A 20,533-nucleotide genomic window follows, 5' to 3' on the forward strand; every position below is an offset into this window, starting at 1 on the left:
GCCTAGTTCTTAGAATGACATTTTGTGGCTTGTGCGCTTGCTGTGAAGAAATCTGTGAGTAACTGCTTGATCAAAAATCTGCAAACATGGTTAAATCACAAAGAATTAGGAACGTGGAAACACTTTACCGTAAAAGGTTGCACAGTGTTTCAGAATTATGAGTTTTCTGTGAGTGTATTTACTTAGTTTCATTTGCACATGCCAAAACTGGGAATTGTAGTGCTTTGCCTACTTCCATACTCTACAATCCCATGTGAAATGCATGGCAGACAATACTTTTCATTGTGCCACTTATTCAGGCTTCTTACCATTCCATTATCATATGGAGTGCTGTGTGCTACATCGAGCAGCACTATTTCTTTTTTTTTTTTTTTTCTTTTTTTGTTTTGCCCCTCATGACCAGAGTTATGCTTGGCAGCTCGTCATACTGGTGCTGTAAGATGGCAGGCTCCCTGTGGTCATGAGTGATCTGAGTCATGCTGGATTGGAGGTGGAAGGAGCTGTGGACAATTGCAATCTGTTGGTGAAGAGTGAAGAATGGAAAGTCTTCTACAAGCTAGTACACTGGGGGTCCGTCTCTAAGCCCTCACTAATGGTTAGTGCAAGGCGTGGCCATTGTGTGGACAAAAACAACCAAAAGGGCAGTTGGTGTCATTTCCTGGGCGAGAGGGTGGCAATTCCAATGGGGATGCTGGCAGGGGCTTCCAGATTACAGAAGGGCACTAAGTAGATGCTTTAGTGGCCAACAGCAGTATATTGGTTGGTTAAGTGATGCAGTGCACAGGGTGAGGATTGAATACAGCAGATGATCAGTAATACTATACACAGAAGGCCCACAGGTGCAGTGTGGCATGCTTGTTGTGTAATGACATGTTCAGCATGCAGATGTTTTCTTTAATTCTGAAACTGATTTTGTTATTTATATAACATCAGTGTGATTAATTTTGTATGTATAATTGCAGACAAGGTGATTTTATTATCACACAATGAGTATGACTTTGTTTATACCATTTTACTGAAAATCATCTTGTTATTTTACCCTATGAGAGTGATATATTTTGTATGTCATATTCTAGAGGACCGTGGTGTACCTGAAGGATAGAGTATCTAACAACACATGATGTTTCCCAATTGGAGTTTCAATGTAGTGACTGATTTTAGACACATGAATAAATGCACACAAGAAACTTTTATAAGCAGTTTCCAGGATTTTCTACTTTTTTCTGTTGTGAGAGATGAGGTTGTGTTGTGTACAGCATTTGTAAATGTTATGAGTTCTACAGATGTGTGTGCTGTATAATATATTAAAGCTGTTTGGAGGATATTGTTAATTCTCCATTTACAGAATTTTATGGTGAGTAAATTCTATATGCAACGGCCTTGCCACAGTGGATACACCGGTTCCCGTGAGACCACTGAAGTTACGTGCTGTCGGGCGTGGCCGGCACTTGGATGGGTGACCATCCAGCCGCCATGCACTGTTGCCATTTTTCGGGGTGCACTCAGCCTCGTGATACCAATTGAGGAGCTACTCGACCGAATAGTAGCGGCTCCGGTCAAAGAAAACCATCATAATGACCGGGAGAGCGGTGTGCTGACCCCACGCCCATCCTATCCGCATCCTCACCTGAGGATGATACGGTGGTCGGATGGTCCCGATGGGCCGCTTGCGGCCTGAAGACGGAGTGCTTTTAAATTCTATATATTTTTAAAACTAGTTAATAATGTGTAGGCCGTGCACCATCCTCTACATCAAAATGGAAGAAGGCCTGCTGCTGAGGAACATGTAATATTTGCAAACAAACTGAATTTCTTTAATATCTTAGCTAATTTCCCTCTCATGGGAAGTGGAAATTTGTGTTAGTGTGAATAAACTTCTATTACAGGCGAAAGTTTGAAAAGTGTTCTAAGGTACAACACTCTACCCTGCAGGAAATTTTATTGAGAAATTTCAGCAGGTATCCTGTGGAAGATTGACAGTAGCTTTACTTTAGTGAGTAGTTGGTGATGGGAGTGGTTGTAGACCTACATTTAGTTGAATGCTAATGTAAGTAGCCCTAATTAAGTCAGAGAATTGTCTTCAAATCTGTTAACATGAGCTTAATCACTGAAGTTAATTTTATTCTCATTTTCTTGCCTGTGGCCAGGGTCCATATGTTGTAACCATTATTGTTCTTGGCCTCATTCTGTCTGATGAGATGAAGTCAAGTTGGAATTTGTTTTTCATTGTGCTAAAGATATTTTATGTTGCTAATCTCTTGTTGAGCCATGCACTACAGAACTGTATTGGGCTGTATATTAAGTTCTGTTTTCCTACCATTTCTCTACTGTCTACTGTCAAAAAGAATATTTTATGTTTAATAAATTCTTTGTAAAACTGAGCTCTTTCCTGCACAACCCCAGCCCAAACTCCACTCCGACCAAATCCTACACTACAATTGGTAGCTGATCATGGTTATGTGTTGTGCCAGAGTGGGGCCAGTTGGCAGGTAGCATTATGATACAAATAAGAGGTTGTGTCTTATCTTCCCTTATACTGTTACACATATGGCTGCCAGTAGCATGATGGGCATAGTGTGTGGCTATGCAAGGAGGAGCACTCATATGTGGTGGGAGTATGGGGTGGAGGGGGGAGAGGGAGAGGGGGGAGGGGGGGAGGGCTGGTCCCTGCAAGCATAGGGGGTGGAGCTATGCCAGCAGCTTTGGCAGGTCAGAGATGAATCAGTGCAGTTGATGGTGGGAGAGCAGGATGTGAATAGTAAAATCAAAACTGTTTAGTTGGCCATCTCTGAGTTTGAGTTAGTAGTGAATTTCCTGGAATGTGAGCCGCCTTTCTGGGGCCAAAGCAAGGGACATGCATTATATGAATAGAATTAATGATTTGTTGAGAGTAGTTGGCAAGGAGGCTAAGCTTGTGTCAAATCAAGTAAAGGAGAGAATGGCAAGGCTAGAAGCTATATTTGATGATTTGTTAACAACAACCTCCATCCAATGTAGTGGATGGATTACAACTTAGTAGTGGAGGACCAGGTGAAGTTACAGGATAAGACTGAGCTGCTGGAAAAGAGAGTAAATCATCAAAAATGCAATTTGCTAGGGGTCAAGCAACAAGTGACCACTATGTTGCACATGTTATCCCTGCATAACAGCCATTTCTTCAACAGAAAGGTGATGTGATTTTCAGGAGTACAATGCACATCCACATACAGCTGATGGGACACAATGTGCTCTCCATGGTGTATGACAACCATTCTATCCAGCAAGATCACCAGATCCTTTCATCAATTGAACACCTCTTGAACACAGTGGGTTGGGAAGTTACTCATTCTCCAGAGCCTGTAAAAGCCATTGCTCAACTGCAACCAAAGATGCAAGATTCTTGGGCATTCTATAGCAGGATGCCATTTGGCAACTTTACTATTGTTTGCATAAAGAATACATGCTGTATTGGTGCCAGAGGGGGTAAACTGTGTATCTATATGACTGTCTGGGCACATTTTACTGTGATGTGTGATTCATTTGCTGTGAATTTGTTAGATGCTACTGTACCTCACACCAGTTGTCAATAAAATGGCCTTGTCTTTGAGGATATTGCATCTTTTTTCTGGAAATGTATTTTTGATGTCATACCGTGTAAGAAATTGTGTTGAAAAATTTGCATAGGTAGCGTAGATTGACACATGGTGCTGTTGGCGCCAGTCGCTTCTCTGTATTCATTTAAGATCTCTCTGACTGTATCGTGTGGCCACAGTTTTCCTCTTTGGTCGCTTATCAGCTATTTAATTGCATGATGCTGTGGGGAGAGGGCTGGTTTTGGCCAGTCAGGTGGTTGGTATGCAGTCTGGTTGTCAGCGGTTGCTCTTCGTGTATGCTCTTCCTCTTTTTCTGTCATTCAGCCAAACTGCAAGGTATCGTTCTTCAATACCACCAATACGTCAAACAGCACTAATCCTACAATGTTTGTTTATGAAACAAACCCTGATGAAATTATGAACATAATAAAATTGTTACCCAATAAAATCTCTAGTGGCTATGATGAAGTACCTGACCTCATATTAAAGGTGTGTGCTCCCCATATAGTAAAGCCATTATCAACCATCTACAACCAATCATTAAAAACTGGCATTTTTCCAGATGCTCTCAAAATAGCTAAAGTCTCACCATTACTAAAGAAAGGTTCCCCTGATTTAGTATCCAATTATAGACCATTATCCATATTAAGCATCTTTTCAAAAATCCTGGAAAAACTTTTTTATGACAGGCTTATAAATTTCATAAAAAACCACGCAGCAATCAGCATTCAACAACATGGTTTTAGTAAATCTTTATCCGCCCAGACAGCAATTTTTGAACTGTTGGACCACATACTGAAATCAATTGACCAACATAATATAGCTGCAGGTATCTTCTTAGATCTCTCTAAAGCCTTTGACGTACTAGATCATAAAATACTGCTTGCTAAATTGGAAAGAAGAGGAATAAGAGGTGTGGCTCACAACTGGCTATGCTCTTACCTACAAAACCACAGACAGAAGGTATCACTTCAATACGATATTAATGTACAGAATAAAATAAATAACACACTTTTCCTCTCGGAGAAAAGAACAATAAGATATGGTGTTCCCCAGGGTTCTGTTCTAGTGCCATTGCTTTTCCTCATTTACATAGATGATCTTGTTGAACGTATGAGCCCACAAAAAACTATCCTGTTTGCTGATGATACAAGCGTAGTTTTGACTGGATCTAGCCCTGAATCCCTTCAGACAATATCTGATAACTCTATGAAAAAACTTTCTGAGTGGTTTAACAAAAATGGCCTAATTGTTAATAGTGGGAAAGCTGTATGTATCAACTTCCATCTAATTCCCACATCCAATCAAAAAACTAACCAAGTAAAGTTAAATAATTATAAAATTGAAAATGTAAATGCAACAAAATTTTTGGGGCTATGGGTCCAACAAAATTTAAAATGGGACACACATATAAACAACTTATCAAAGAAACTCTCATCATTGTGCTATGGACTAAGAATACTAAAATCTACTACAAGTAAATCCACACTAATGCAAGCATACCATGCGCAGTTCCACTCATTGCTCCACTATGGAATCATCTTTTGGGGAAATTCAACTCACAGCACAAATATATTTAAACTACAAAAAAGAGCACTGAGGATAATCTGTGGCCTCAAAAAGCTGAAATCCTGTAAACGTCAGTTTATATAACTTAATGTTCTAAGCATCCCATCAAACGGTTCAAATGGCTCTGAGCACTATGGGACTCAACTTCTGAGGTCATTAGTCCCCTAGAACTTAGAACTAGTTAAACCTAAGGACATCACAAACATCCATGCCCGAGGCAGGATTCGAACCTGCGACCGTAGCGGTCCTGCGGTTCCAGACTGCAGCGCCTTTAACCGCACGGCCGCTTTGGCCGGCTAAGCATCCCATCCCTATTCATTCAAGAAACAATCCTATTCACCAGGGAATACCTCTCAAGAACAGGTAAATTAATCCAAAACAATGATATACACGCCCATTATACCAGAGGGCAATCTAATATCCATCAAATTTTTTCAAGGACATCATCATACCAAAAATGTATAACTCATCTGGGTGTCGTATTACACAATAAAATTCCAGAACAAATAAAAAGTGCTCCAGATCCAATATTTAAAAATAAACTAAAGGCATTTCTGACAAAGCACTGTTTCTATTCAGTACAAGAATTCCTGGAAATGAAAAATTATAAAGTTCCTTTGTAAAATACTGTGATCAGAGTAAAACATTCTGTAGGCAAAATAATAACCTAATTTCTACTATACACAACTATGTTTCAGTTTCACTTCCCCAAATTTTTTAACTCGCTTTTTGAATGTACAAGTACACATTCTATTAGTATTAAAACTTAATTGTCTGTGAAATCTCAATGTTAATTTCATGTTTAATGTAGTTTTTAAGTGACATTGTCCTTCTGTTGTGTTTCCAGTTGACATTTTCACTATTCTGTAATCTCAGTGATTATTTGAGTAAATTTAAAGTAGCACTACATTGCCTACATGTTTCTTAGTTCCCCATATAAATTGTTTGTATTCTCTGTATGTGAAGTTACTATATTCATCAATGATCTATTTTGTGTACATTTTTTTAAATGGCAGTCCATTGCCTATTTTTTTTTCTCCAAACTACATATTTGTTAAGAAAAATGACTTGTCCTATATCATGTGTACTTTGTACAATATGTGATCCACAGGATAAATAAATAAATACAAATACAAATGTTGGCAGTGGGGCTGCAGACAGAGACATGCGTGGGGTCGGTGAGTGTATGCTGCATATAGTGAGAGGGCAATGGTCTCATCTGTGCTGCTAAATGATGTGAACATGTGAAAGTGACTTTGGGATGGGTATGCTGCAGAATCAAGCAGCAATTAAAGCCCTGCTGTATATTGAATTTCTTGCTGTTTACAGTTAATGGCTCTCCCAGTGTTTAGAAGCCCAGGTTGTCCTTTTTGTATTGACCATTGGTGCACAACATATTGAACAGTGGTTACCTGTGTGAGTGAGGGTTGCCTGTTTTGGGCACACTTGAGATATAGGCAAGGAGTGTATGTCTAAGTGTGTGTCTGAGCACTCTGAAATAACCACAGGTTCAATTTTCTAGCTGTCTGGAAGCGTGTCAGATCTTGCTGCCCACCTTCCTTCCACAGCCCATATGCCACTGCCATTCTCTTCAGCTACCTCCACTAATATTGGTGAGTTTCTCTCATATATTTCTGTAGCTGTTGTTGAACTATCCCAGACTGTTAGCTTTTTGGAGTCCACCCAGCCTACCTGCTGGCAGATCTGTAGAGTTCAGGCACATCTTGTGCACTTTAGTAGTTGTCTGTTTGATATAGCATCAGTCAATCACAGTGATCTAGATACAACTACTCATAATTAGTTATGTGAATCAGTATGTGCTTTGCAGACTTGCCTGTTGGATCTCAGTTCAGGGGAGGGAGGTTTGGGTTTGGAACCCAACACAGTAATACAGGCCATGGCAGTCACAACGCCCTCAGTAGGAAATTTATCTGAGCAGTTTGCTCATTTGCCTAACCCATTATTAGCATTAACAAAAGATATTAAAGAAATGTCTGTGGATACATTGCTACAGATCCAACTGTACTGTGGTTACTTGTGCAGCTTCAGATTCATGCCGATGCCTTTCTGGTTCCTCACCTGGTTCTGTTGTCCTTCTTTACCCTGTGACCAGAGGGGGATTAAGCATAACTGTTTCAGAGGTTTTACAAGAGCAGGGACCCTTGGGGTACCTTCAGCAATGGGTGGTAAAACAGAAGCTCCCCATACATATGTGGATCCACTTAGAGAAAGAATTTATTGGCATGTACAGGCACAGAAGGAATCTTTAGCTTGGTAGCTCGACAGGGTGCACACAGCTGTGCTGGCATTGGAGACATGAGTGTCTGAAATGGAGGCTATTCATCATCTCATTGAGGGGGTGTGACCTCAAGATCGGTCACATTTTACATTCACTAGTCATCCTGTATCTTGGGTCAGTTCCAAGAGCTTGTTTATGTGGCCGGGGCACTTGCCTTTGCTGATGAGCAACACAAGACTTTAGGGGTGACCTTTATTGTAAGAATGAGGATGTGCACACCATGTAACTAGACAGTAAACACAATCAGACAATTTGCCATTGTTTCTGATGTGGTGCTGATGATGATTTCAGTCATCAGAGTCTGATACAGCTGGCCCATACCCCAGGCGTTGACACCTAAAGAGGAGGGGGTGGGCAAACCGTAGGTATTGGCCGCTGAATTGTAAAGTTATTTGAATGGCTGCAATGCCTCCTCTCTCGTAAATCTGCACTCATTTAGGTCAAGAGCCAGTGAGTGCTCTCCTGGACTGCAGTGACTCTACTTCACTTGATCAAAAACAGTATCTGGAATATTGTTAAATATTGTACCTATGTAGATTTTCTATTCCTAAATCTGTTGATCGGAGATGTCAGCTCACTGATGGCCAAGAGTTACCTCTGTTTGGGCAGATACAGGGTAGTCTATCAGTGCAGGAGATATCCAGGCCAGTGCAATTTATCATTGCTAAGAATTTGAGAGTGCCAGTTATTCTTGTCTGCAATTTTATGCAGCGCACCAGTCTCATCCTTGATTATGCTGGAGGTATCTTCCATTTCAAATTTTCCCTGGGCAATAGTTTTGCATTTTGTTCATGTAGGCATCCATCCGGCAAGCCTCCAGGAGAATTGGGAGTGTGCAAGGCAAAATATCAGCTTGTCTCACCATCGACAAACTGACAGGTATAATCGGGGAAGGTGCCCCTTTGAGGGAAAAATTGGTGATCTCATTTTTATTAAAAAAATTTCTACACATGTGGGCCGGGATATCAAGGGCAAGATGAGGCTGCATTACTGGGGCACCTGTCATATCATTAAGGTACTTAGCCTGGATAATCTGGAGATTACAGAGGTATCCTCCAACAGACAATTCCAGGTTTATCTGAGTCAAGTGAAGCCTGGGGGGCAGTAGGGCTAAGCTTTGGCTTCGTTCTGTTGGAGGCCATGGATCCATTGAGAGGCAGAGGATGATTAATCGCACCATTGGTGCCAGTCATTTCTCTGTATTCATTTAAGATCTCTGTGATTGACTATGTATTGCGTGGCTCCAGCTTTCCTCTTTGCTCATTTTTTGGCTATTTAAGTGCATGACACTGTGGGGAGAGTGCTGGTTTTGGCCGGTTGGTTGGCATTCCAGTGCGCAGTCTTGTTGTCAGTGGCTGCTCTTTGCACATGTTCTGCCTCCTTCTGTCATGTGGGTAGTGGGGCTGTGGACGGAGATGCGCATGTGGTTGGCAAGTGTGTGCTGCGTCTAGTGAGAAGGCAATGGTCTCATCTGTGTTGTTAAACTATGTGAACATGTGAAAGTGGCTTTGGAATGTATCAACCTGCAACCAGATATGCTACAGAAACAAACAGTGGGAATTATTCAGATTCTTTAAGTCCCCCTGTATACATGTATATTGAATTTCGTGCTGTTTGCAGTTAATGGCTCTCCCAGTGTTTGGATGCCCATGTTGTCTGTTTTGTATTGACCACTGGTGCACAACTTATTGAACAGTGGCTATCTGTGTGAATGAGGTTGCCTGCTTCGGAAGCTTTCAAGATACGAGCAAGGAATGTATATCTAAGTGCGTGTCTGTGCACTCTGAAATAACCACAGGTTCAATTTTCTGGCTGTCTGCTGGTATTTAGGTAATGTGTTCAGAGGTAAACAAGCAGAGGCTTAATGATGAAAACATTACTTTGCACTCGAGTCCTGCCATATTGTAATTATCGAGTGTGTGTTTATGGAATATATATATATATAGTATAATTAACCGGCTCTGGGGTTGTCTTACGAATTAAGTTACAAGTACATGATTTAGCACTATGACCAGCTTATTATATATCTGAGTATATTATAACTATATTATAATAAGCCTATCTGCATATATTATCAATGACAAAGTAGTGCAGATATTTAAAGTGGTTAATTCTGAATGTGAATAGTTTGTGAGTCCATTGTGGCCATATCACTGTTTTGAAATTTTTCTAATGTCTTAATGATTCTGTTACTCTAGATACTGCCCAGTTTGCCATGTGGTTTTATATTGTTATTTCAGTGGTATAATCAATGGTGCACGTCGTTCGTTGTAGCTGGTTGTTTAACTGAGGGATAACGCCATGGCAGTGGCCAGTTTGAATTGTAACTGATAGTTTGGTTGCTGCATTTATCAGTAGGCTCCAGTTCTTCTGCAACTTTAGGTTGAGCCTTTTATTATCTGTTTGTGGTGACACTGAGGCATCCGTCTTTCCTTCTTCAGCCTTTCCTTTCAGCTTTCATTCAGGCTCGACCTAAGTTGTAGTTTCTGTGCACCTCTGATGTGCCATTAGTTGTCACTGAAATTTTGTAATACTTGAAAGATGCCTTTCATTGTACTGGGTCTTTAATATCTTATTCAGAAAGAGAAATTGTGAGTTGCTTCTGCTGTTATATCTTAGAAGGTGTCCTGCTTCTGTGGAAATTTTTCTCAGTAAACAATTTATTGTTTGTATGGTTCTTAATATTTATGTAAAGGGGGTTTTAAAATTATCTATTGTTTGGGGTGGGCTTTGACACCCATAGACATTTTGTCTGTTCAGAAACGTTTCAAATTCTAGGGCAATTACGTATATTATTCTGGAGTAAAAGCAGTTTGCTGTTGTAATGCAATTGTTACATACAATCTGCTGGAAATTACAAGCCAGAGTTTGTGTTTGATTGGTAATTATTGTCTTGTCTTTATTGAATTGAAGTATCCTTGAACATGTGCCCCATGCCTCACAGATAGTTAATAGTAATTTTGTTTTCCTGACTAGCTGGTGATGAGACTAGTTTTAGATTTGTATTTAGTTGAGTGCCAATGTAAGTAGCATCAAGTAAGTCAAAGAGTTGTTTCATAATCTGTTGGTGTTTGGTTAATTGTAGAGGCCAATTTTATTGGCCTTTTTTTGTCTGTGGCCATGGACCAAATATTCTAACTATTATTGTTATTAGCTTAATTCTGTCTGCTGGTGTGAAATCAGCTGAATTTTATTTTCATTATGCTAAAGGCATTTTATGTTGATATTCTGTAGATAAGCCATGCTTAAAGGTGCTGTATTGGAATGTAAATTAACTTCTGTTTTGTTACCATTTTTCTATTTTAAAAAAGATTTTACGTTTAATAATTGCTTCATGAAACTAAGCCTATGCCTGCACTACCCCCAGCCATATCCTATGCTACAGCAGGAATAATGATTGCTTTAATGCCTTTGTGTACACTGTACTCAGTCACATCTTACTTTTACTATCTCTGTGGGAGTGATACATAGATTCCTAGATTACTCACTACATGTTGGTTCGCGAAATGTGGTACTTTGATCTTCAAGTGTCTGTCAGTTCAGCTTCATTCCTGTGACATTATTATTTCTTTTTAGGACAGTATTCCTGATTTATGTATCATATGTGCATTTGAGTAAGTTGTTTTTACAGTGGAAATTAATTTTACAGTACCTTATTCATAGTACAAAATATGTTTTCTGTTAATGGCAGTAATGATATTATTTTTGCTTTATATTAGGGCTGATTGATCATATGAATGAACAAAATGTTTTTAGCTGAGTTAATATCATTCTCTGATATGGAATTATTGTTTGATAGTTTCATTATTATTTGAAGTAAATCATTTACATAGTATGGAAATGGTTTGGCTATATTTCTTCTTACATACTGATAGAGAAACTTGAATGATGTAGTTCATAGCAAAAAACCCTCTCCATGCCAACCAGCATGGACTCAAAAGACTTTGGTCTTATGAACACAATACATGGATTGAGGTGCAGCATTTCTTGTGTTCCAAAAAGCATTTGACTTTATTAGCACACTAATGCTTATTAAACAAAATGTGAGCATATGGGATATCATATGAAGTTTGCAAATAGACTGAAGAATTTATTTTAGGGAGGACACAGCATGATATCTGGGATAGAGAGTGACAAACACATACAGAAGTAATGTCAGGTTTCACCCAGGAAAATTTGTTGGCACCCATATTGTTCATGTTGTACACTAATGACTATGCAGACAATGAATGAAATATTCACTCTGTAGAAGATTGTGCACTTTTATGAAACTTCCTGGCTGATGAAAACTGTGTGCTGGACTGAGACTCAAGCTTGGGACTTTTGCCTTTGACGGGCAAGTGCTCAACTGGCTGAACTCCTTTCTTTCAGGAGTGTTAGTCTTGCAAGTTTTTCAGTAGAGCTTCTGTGAAGTTTGGAAGGTAGGAGATGAGGTACTGGTGGAAGTAACGCAGTGAGGACAGGTCGTGAGTTGTGCTTGGGTAGCTCAGTTGGTAGAGCACTTGCCTGTAAAAGGCGAAGATCCTGAGCTCGAGTCTAGAACTGGGACACAGTTTTAATCTGCCAGGAAGTGTCATATGCAGATGATATTAATAGTAACCACAGATCTTTCACTGATGACACCAGATATTTATAATGAAGCACTGCCTGTAAAAATATTATATAAATATTCAGTGTGATCTTGATAAGAGTTCATGTTGGTGCAGATAATTGGCAACTCATTTTAAACCTTCAGAAAAGCACTACCCAGATGTAAAACTGTAGTAGTCTTTTACTACAATTTTGAGTCACAGTCAGAATAAGTTAACACATAAAAGTACCTGGGTGTAACCATATTTGCAGTAATATGAAGTGGACTGATCGTGTAGACTCAGTCCTAGGTAGAGCAGGTGACAGACTTTGCTTCATTAGTAGGATAAGGGCAAAAAGGTAATCAATCTACACAAAGGAAAGGGATTACAAAACACTCATGTGACTCATCCTAAAATATTGCTCAAGTATTTGGGACTCATACCATATAGGACAATTGTGAGATACTGAATGTGTATGATGAAGGGTAGCACATAGGGTCATAGGTTTGTCTGAAGCCAGTTGAAGCCACAGGCATCACAGGTTGGGGGATGGTGGCAGAGGGGTATCATTTTGGCATTCTGATACACAAGACCTCTGGTACTGGAGAAGAAACAGATTGTCCAAAATTAGTTGTATCATTTTATCTGCTGGATACATTTGTTGCAATGCTTGCAGTGTGCTAAAGTAATTGGAGGAGAAGAGAAACTTTTTGCACTGAAGATGTCTCATGTTCTTCGATGCCTCCAAGATTGCATGGAACTCTGTGCTATATGGAATTTATTCAATTCCCTTAATTTGAATCATCAGTATACACTATCTTAAAACTGTGAGTCATATGAAAAATGTTATAAAATATAAATTTGCAGGTTGTGTCTGGAAGCAATCTTCCTTAGAATTCGTCAATTTTAAAATGATTCTCTGCCCATTTAGAAGCCAATGCAGAGATCTGCTTCAAGCTTGGCACAAAACTTTAAACTCAGCTGCGCCGATCTCTAAAAGACAATCTTTCACGTGATTCCGCATGACATTGAAATTAGATTAGGGGGTGGGGAAAAGTGAGTTAGATGCTCTAGATTTATTTATTCATCGTTCTATGGAAGAATGTGAAACTCTGACTGAATCATCGAGGCCGAATAGTATGTCCGTAGCGGAGTAGAACATCGTATGCAAGAGGGCAGCAGTACTCACGGCGTGCAGTGGGCGAGGTAGGCCTTGGAGCGGCTGCGGTGCCTTCAGTGTCGGTTGGGGCGACGTCTGGCTGACGCTGTGGAGCGCTGTTGCCGTTGTCGTCCACATTGAGCACTTGCATCCGGTAGCCTGGGGACAGCGCACGGTCCAGCGAGCAGCTGCCACGCTCGTCGGAGCAGCGGCTGCCGCGGCCGCTGCGTGACACACTGCGGCAGCCAAACAAACGCAACCTTTTTCATGATAGGACTGACTACAGGGGCCACTGTCAGCTACGCCTAATTCATAAGTCAGCGTATTTATTGTAGGTGCGTGACTCCGAATGGTTTGTTCCTCTCTCTCTCTGTCATCCTGTGTCTCTTATTCAAGCCATGGCGGAGGGTACCTTCTAATACTGTTTATTCATTCGTTTCCTTATTAGACTCGCAAACTGAGCAAGGGAAAAACTACTGTCTATACGTTTCCCTAAAAGCCCTGATTTCTATCCTGTCTTCGATGTCCTTACACCATACATATGCTGGTGTCAGCAGAATTGTTCTGCGGTCTGTCACAAATGGTGGGTCTCAAAACTTTCTCAATACTGTTTCACGAAAATAACGTCCGTCGTCTTCTCTCCAGGACTTCTTGTCGCTAAGTTCACGAAGCATTTCCATAAAACTCATGTGTTGACCAAACTTTTTGGTATCAAGTGTAACAGCATGGCTAGCAAAGTTCTTGAAATCTTAGTAGACAAGTGTGTTCCTTAGCAGTAATAGACTTTGTCGGTAATGGCAAATTTATCCCGGAATATGATGATGCCTCAACTCATACGGCTGAAATGTCTGAGATTAGTTTCATGACAGGTTTAAATAATATGGAGCCAGTTCAGGGTGTAATGGGCAATTAAGCGCTCTTTTTTCATTTCTTGTCCATCGCAAAGAATTTTCAAAGCTTCTTTTCTGGCAATAGTTCAGAATCAGGTTTGCCCACCAGCCATTATTTGCACGTATCGACCCCAAAAGTACATCGCTAGTCATTAAAATTACAAGACCAGGAAGGACAGTAAAGGCGAAATTTTACTTATTGTGTGTTTACACTATAGTAAGAAGAAAACATAAGTGACGTTTGCAGTTTTTTTTATTTTTATTTATACTCGTATGTGACCTGCAGACATGCAGGGTGCGAAGGTTAGCACATCTGGCAGTTCTGGCAGCAACACCAGCTTTAACATGGTTAGGCACCAAGTCGAACTGACAGGGAAACATTTTCAGGTGTACATAAACGATCTTGATGAAACTTGGAGGGTACATAGAAGGATCAGAATAATCCAATACGTATATTTTCGTTATTGCTCAATGTCACTTTAAGAGGGTAAACCACACCCCGAATGGCAATTTGGGATAGCCTGTTAGCTTTAGTGGGAATATCTTTGAAACCATGATATATACAAAAAAAATGTGTTTCCTGGAGAAATGGAAATGTAATTAAAGTTCTTGAAAACTGTGCGGTCAGCTTTTGTAATAAATTGAAAAAAAAAAAATTTCAAATATGCGTGAAATCTTACGGGACTTAACTGGTCATCAGTCCCTAAGCTTACACACTACTTAACCTAAATTATCCTAAGGACAAACACACACACCCACGCCCGTAGGAGGACTCGAACCTCCGCCGGGACCGGCCACACAGTCCATGACTTAGACCACTCGGCTAATTCTGCGCGGCGAATAATAATTTGAAATTTTGCAAAATACCCCACCGCTATTATATAATTTTGAAAAATGAAAACTTCTGTTACAACATAAATTAAATAAGCTTTCACGCCACATACATCTACGTGCAATAAACCTGGTTTCTCACGTATCATCTCTGGAAATAAGCTGTAGTCTTACACAGTGTGATGTTGGAGTATTTTCAACGTGCATGATTAAAGTATCTAAACGTTCATCATTATTCTAGTTATTTATTTTATCGATTTCTTTCTGTATCGTTTCACATTCACATATGTGTATTGTGATAGTTGAAAATATTTTGTAACTCATCATTATGACATTAAATCACAAAATATCGATAGTCTGTAAAGAAATCCTCAAAACATAACTTTTTTTCCATCATACACATAAAATATACCAAATTTCTTGACATAATATGCACCGCGGAGAACACAATATAAAACAAAATTCAACAGGATTTCAAATTGTGGTAGGTGATCCTCTAAATATCCTGATGTAAACCAGATGTATTTCAGAACATTGGAAAATGTGGCGAAGAGAACTGCTGATGTACTAATGACTGCAGGTTGATTATATTGATTCTCATGGGGAGACTGGCACCATAACTCTCTCACAAAGTTCTTCCAACATTGATAGCAGAATACATCCCACGGCCGTACCTGACCTGTCGAGCCTTCAGGGATCACCAGATGAACAAGTTCTTTGATCTCTGGTACGACGCTCTAAACGGATTTTGACGCTGACCACCCGCCTTTCCATTGTTTTAAAAGAAACTAATGGACAGTTTGGACAGAGAATTCTAGAATCTGTTTTTGAAACCCAAAATGTTGTTGTGACACTATCTAAATTTGATAAATTAGTGTCTGAGCAGATCAAAAAGTATTTAAGGACGTTTTCTTTCCCAATGTGGTAGAAAAATCTGTGTCACTGTTAGGTTCTTGGGGTGTTTAATGTGAAAGGACCGTTTTGAGCATCGTAGCTGAGGACAAGGAACTTGTTCTGGTGACCCCAAGAGGCTCGGCGAGAAAGGTTCGACCGTTGGCCATATGTGGCATTCGATGTTGGAAGAACTTTGTGAGAAGATTTTCATGTCTAGTTCTACTGGAGTATATGTATGTGGCATTAACGCTTCTTTAATTTACATTGTAACAAATGTTTTTCATTTTTGAAAATTAGGTAACGGTGTTGAAGGCGTTTTGCAAAATTTCAGAATATTACAGAAGTTGGTTACGTAGTTTTCAAGAACATTAATTACATCTCAACTCTTGTAATAAAAACACTCTTTTTATGTAGTTTGGCTTGAAAGATATTCTCTTTAAACCTAATATTCGAAATTACCTTTCAGAGTGTGTTTTACCCTTTAAAATTCAAATTGGGTAAACATGAATAAAAAACGTATTGCATTATTTTGACTCCTCTGCATACCCGCCAAGTTTCATCAAGATCGTTTATTTAACTCACAACCAGATGTTTTCAGTACATGAGAGATCTGGATAACGCGCTGTCCAGGCCAATCGTAGAACATCCTCTATATCGGAGTAGGTCAGGACAGCACAGGAAGCATGGGGTTTTGCGTTGTGTTGTTGAGAGAGAACGTCTCTGAGACCTAATACCCGGCTAAGTGAACCAGAGGTTCCATCAAGACAGATGCTAAGCCCATATGACAACAAATGCAATCTAGCAACGATCTTTCTCCTCGGAGACGTTTTGCCACTCCCGTTCGCTTCACTACTGTTGGAGCTCCTTTCTCTGCTGCCGCGTCAAGTAAGCCGCAACAATGGGTCCGCTGAGATGCTGTATGGCGTTGAGTGTGGTCTGATGAACCAACAAATTCCTTACGCTAAAGACAGTCGTGGGATACCGCAGGAAGATAAATTGCAGTTTCGATAGGCCATAATCCTAACTCTGGTAGACTTTTCTCCGTCTCAAACAAAGCAAAACACCATCATCTCACAAGCGAGCAACATTCAAGTGCCATTTCTGAATGAGAAAGCGGATCTGTAATCTTTCTGTTATACAGAACGTAACCGGCATTACATCTTCCTACTTCGTGCGATTGTGCTGAGATGCTAATCACTTGCTTATTCGAGAATTTTGCATAATACTTCACGTCAATTTGACGTTTCTTGCAATCGGTCTTCATGGTGTCATTTTAGCGGTCAGCAGTGTACTCATGTTACTTTTCGTACCAGAGGTGGGTTGGTGGTCTCTTGTCGTATCTGTTTGCACTATAACTTAAATCTATCCATGTTGCATTCAATTTTTTGAAGTCAGTGACTTTTTACAATATTTATAAGAGAATTTTTCAGCTTGAGTCCTTACATGTTGCAATATTTATTGGCAGCATGCTACCATTGTCAGGTGCTTTGCTGTTACCTCTTTATGAGTAAATATTTATTTCTGACCTTAGTCTCCCTGGCGACAGACATATTTCTACCGACAGGAGAACAGTTTGTTGATACCGTCAGTTTAGAATGTTTGTTGACAGAGCCACAACCTCACCTATCCCTGAAACGCTTCATTGCTATCTAAGTGAAGTCGTCGAAGGTGTTCTTTAAGTTATGGAAACAGATGAAAATCGGATGCGGCCAAGTTGGGACTGTACGGAGGATAATGGGTGACAATGAATCCAACGTGTCGGATGGCTGCAGATATTACAGTACTCGGTGCTCTGATATTGTCGTGCTGAAGGAGACTGTGCTTCACGTGTGGACCAACTATTCGAATTTGAAACTCGATTACAACACGCTGATTTTCAAGCGCGTTACGCAAAACCACGTTTTTCGAGTTAGCAGTCTTGTGGCTAATCTGATGCGGTCTGCCAAGAATTCCTCTACTGTGCCAACCTTTTCATCTCAAAGTAGCACTTGCAGCCTATGTCCTCAAATATTTGGTCAGTGTATTCCAATCTCTGTATTCCTCTATAGCTCTTACCCTCTACAGCTCCTTCTTGTACCATGGAACTTATTCCCTGATGTCTTAACAAATAGATGAGCTATCATACTCTCCCTTCTTTTTGTCAATGTTTTACAAACGTCCCTTTCCTCTTAGAGTCTGCTAACAACCTCCTCATTCCATACCTTATCAGTACGCCTACGATACTAGTCGACTTCTCTTGGCTACGAATGCCCTTTTAGCCAGTGCTAGTCTGCTTTTGATGTCCTCCTTGCTCCATCAGACACGGGTTATTTTGCTTCCTAGGAAGCAGAATTACTTCACCGTAACTCTTCTACCTACCAATTACGATGTTAATTTTCTCGCTGTTCCCATTTCTGTTACTTCTTATTACTTTTGTCTTTCTTCAATTTACTCCCAATCCATATTCTGCACTCATTAGTCTGTTCATTTCATTCATTTTCACTGTAGGCAGAGTCCATAAAGGATACTGTGGTTGATGCGCTATAACCAATTGTCATCCAAAGCGCTGGGCGAGTTCATTCGTTTGTTTGGAAGGGGAGGCCGACAAGTGTTTTGCACCTTTCGGCTGATCGACGATGATAGAATCAGGGCGCACGCCCTACAATCTTTTTCAAACGATTTTACAGAAAGTATTCGATAAAAAAATCATTTTTGCTTTACTTACGGCTTTGTATATGAGGTTAATGATGATACGTCCATCATTTCGTTAATAATCATTGTTACTATGATATTTACGAGAAAGTGAGACACTGCGCGAAATTCGGAAAAGTTTGCAATGAAAAATAGAGGTCGCTATGATTTTGTCTTTAGTGCATATTACATAATATATACTTCATATGAAACTTAGGCAGCATATTGAATTTTTCTTTAGACTTCTACAGAGTTGTCTATTGCCACCAATATCGAGAAAATTGATGCCACGTAGCACACTCATTTGCGATCGCGCCGCGCCAGCGATAAAGCCAGAATGAAATATCCACAACGTTCCTCAGATCTCATAAACGGTTTCAGATATCCAAATGAGATTTCGGAAAATGATAGCACGCAGAGAGCATTTTTGCCATATCGTTATTATGAAAACGTCGTTATATACCGTCTTATTCAACTAACTACAGACTTTTTCGAAGGAAAAATGTAATTTTTAAGGGACATCGGTGGCTGGTGAAACGAGAAATGCTGCGGTTTCTGGACCAACATAACTGAAGACATTAAATTTTTTGTACTGAGAATGCGCTTTTTCACAAGGTACTGACCTTACTTTTCCTCAATTCTTCACTTAATAAACTTAATAAATCACTGTTTCACAGTTCTCTCGCAATTGCATCCGTACAACATGATAGTGAGGTGACACTGTGTGAACTCCTCTGTGTTTTGGCAAACTAAGCGAATTTTAACATGACAATGAGGGAAATGTGTAGGTTTTACTCAAAATTCACCACTCGTGCCACTTCCAGAAAATTACAGACGCTTAACAAGTCAGGCGAAAATGAATCGCTGCATTTTGCTAACCAAAGCAGAGGTGGCAGATCCTTTTGAGTGATCACCATGTAAGCGTGGACGTGGAGGCACCCCACTTAATATTTACAAGAAATGTGAACATAGGCGTCAGTCTAGAGCGGCGCTTCCTGTCCAGAGGTCTGCATTTCACATACGACTTCTCCTCATAAACCCCACCACTACCGCTCTCTGCTCTCTGCACACCTGCTGGCCACAGTAATGTTCGGACTCTGGCAATATCATCAGCAAATCTTAACACAGATATCCTTTGATCTTGAATTTTAATCCCACTCTTGAATCTTTGTTTTATATCCATCGCTTCGTCTTCGATGTATAGATTGAACAGCAGTGGAGAACCCTGTCTTATGCCCTTTTTAATCCATGCACTTTGTTCTTGTCTTCCACTCTTATCGTTCCCTCTTTTTTCCTGTACATGTTGTATACCACCCCTCTTTCCCTATAGTCTTTCTCTACTCTCATTCTTACTACCAAACCGATATTCTCCCGTAACCCTTTTTTCTACTCCTTCTCGTATTGCCGCATTCCAATCCCCCATGACTATTAGATTTTCATCTCTCTTTACGTAATGAATTAGCCTTTCAGTATCCTCATATACTTCCTCTATTCCTTCACCATCTGTCTGCTGCATTGGCACTTAACCTGAGCTATTGTTGTCGGTGTTCGCCTGCTGTTGATTCTAATGAGAACACCCCTGCTACTGAACTGTTCATAGTAACTCATTCTCAACCCTACCCTCTATTCATAACGAATCCTACTCTCTTTATTCCATTTTTTGCTGCTGTTGATATTCCACAATATTCATCTGACCAGAAGCCCTTGTCTTCTTTCCGTTTCATTTCATTGACGCCCATTATATATAGATTGAATTTTAGTAAATCCTTTTTCAGATTGTCTAGCTTAATACCTCGTTCAAACTCCCGGTATTGCACACCCCAGCTCGTAGAACGTTATCCTTTCGTTGATTATTCAAACTTTTGTCACAGTCACCTCCCCGTTGGCAGTCCCCTTCGAGAAATCCGGATGAGGGATGGACCGGAATCTTTTGCATATTGTGCGATCGTCATGACACTTTTTCAGTTACAGGCCTCTGGTCCTGTGGATATATGTTATGATCTTTATTGCAGTGGTTTCAGTTGCTTTTGCATACTCATGCAGTAGATCATTGCTGATTCTTGCTTCTTTTAGGGACA

General features: G+C 40.1%; 1 protein-coding gene across 1 annotated transcript in view; it reads right to left on the reverse strand.

Annotated features, from left to right (window-relative positions):
- LOC124606276 (serine/arginine repetitive matrix protein 1-like) overlaps nucleotides 1–20,533 on the reverse strand; it is a 208,266-nt gene that overhangs the window by 4,228 nt on the left and 183,505 nt on the right. The window contains exon 10 of the mRNA XM_047138256.1: nucleotides 13,201–13,406. Coding sequence (XP_046994212.1) covers nucleotides 13,201–13,406 — 206 coding nt within the window. The remainder of the gene's footprint in view (nucleotides 1–13,200; nucleotides 13,407–20,533) is intronic.

Source organism: Schistocerca americana, chromosome 3, assembly GCF_021461395.2.
Source record: "Schistocerca americana isolate TAMUIC-IGC-003095 chromosome 3, iqSchAmer2.1, whole genome shotgun sequence".
NCBI classification, from domain to species: Eukaryota; Metazoa; Arthropoda; class Insecta; order Orthoptera; family Acrididae; genus Schistocerca; species Schistocerca americana.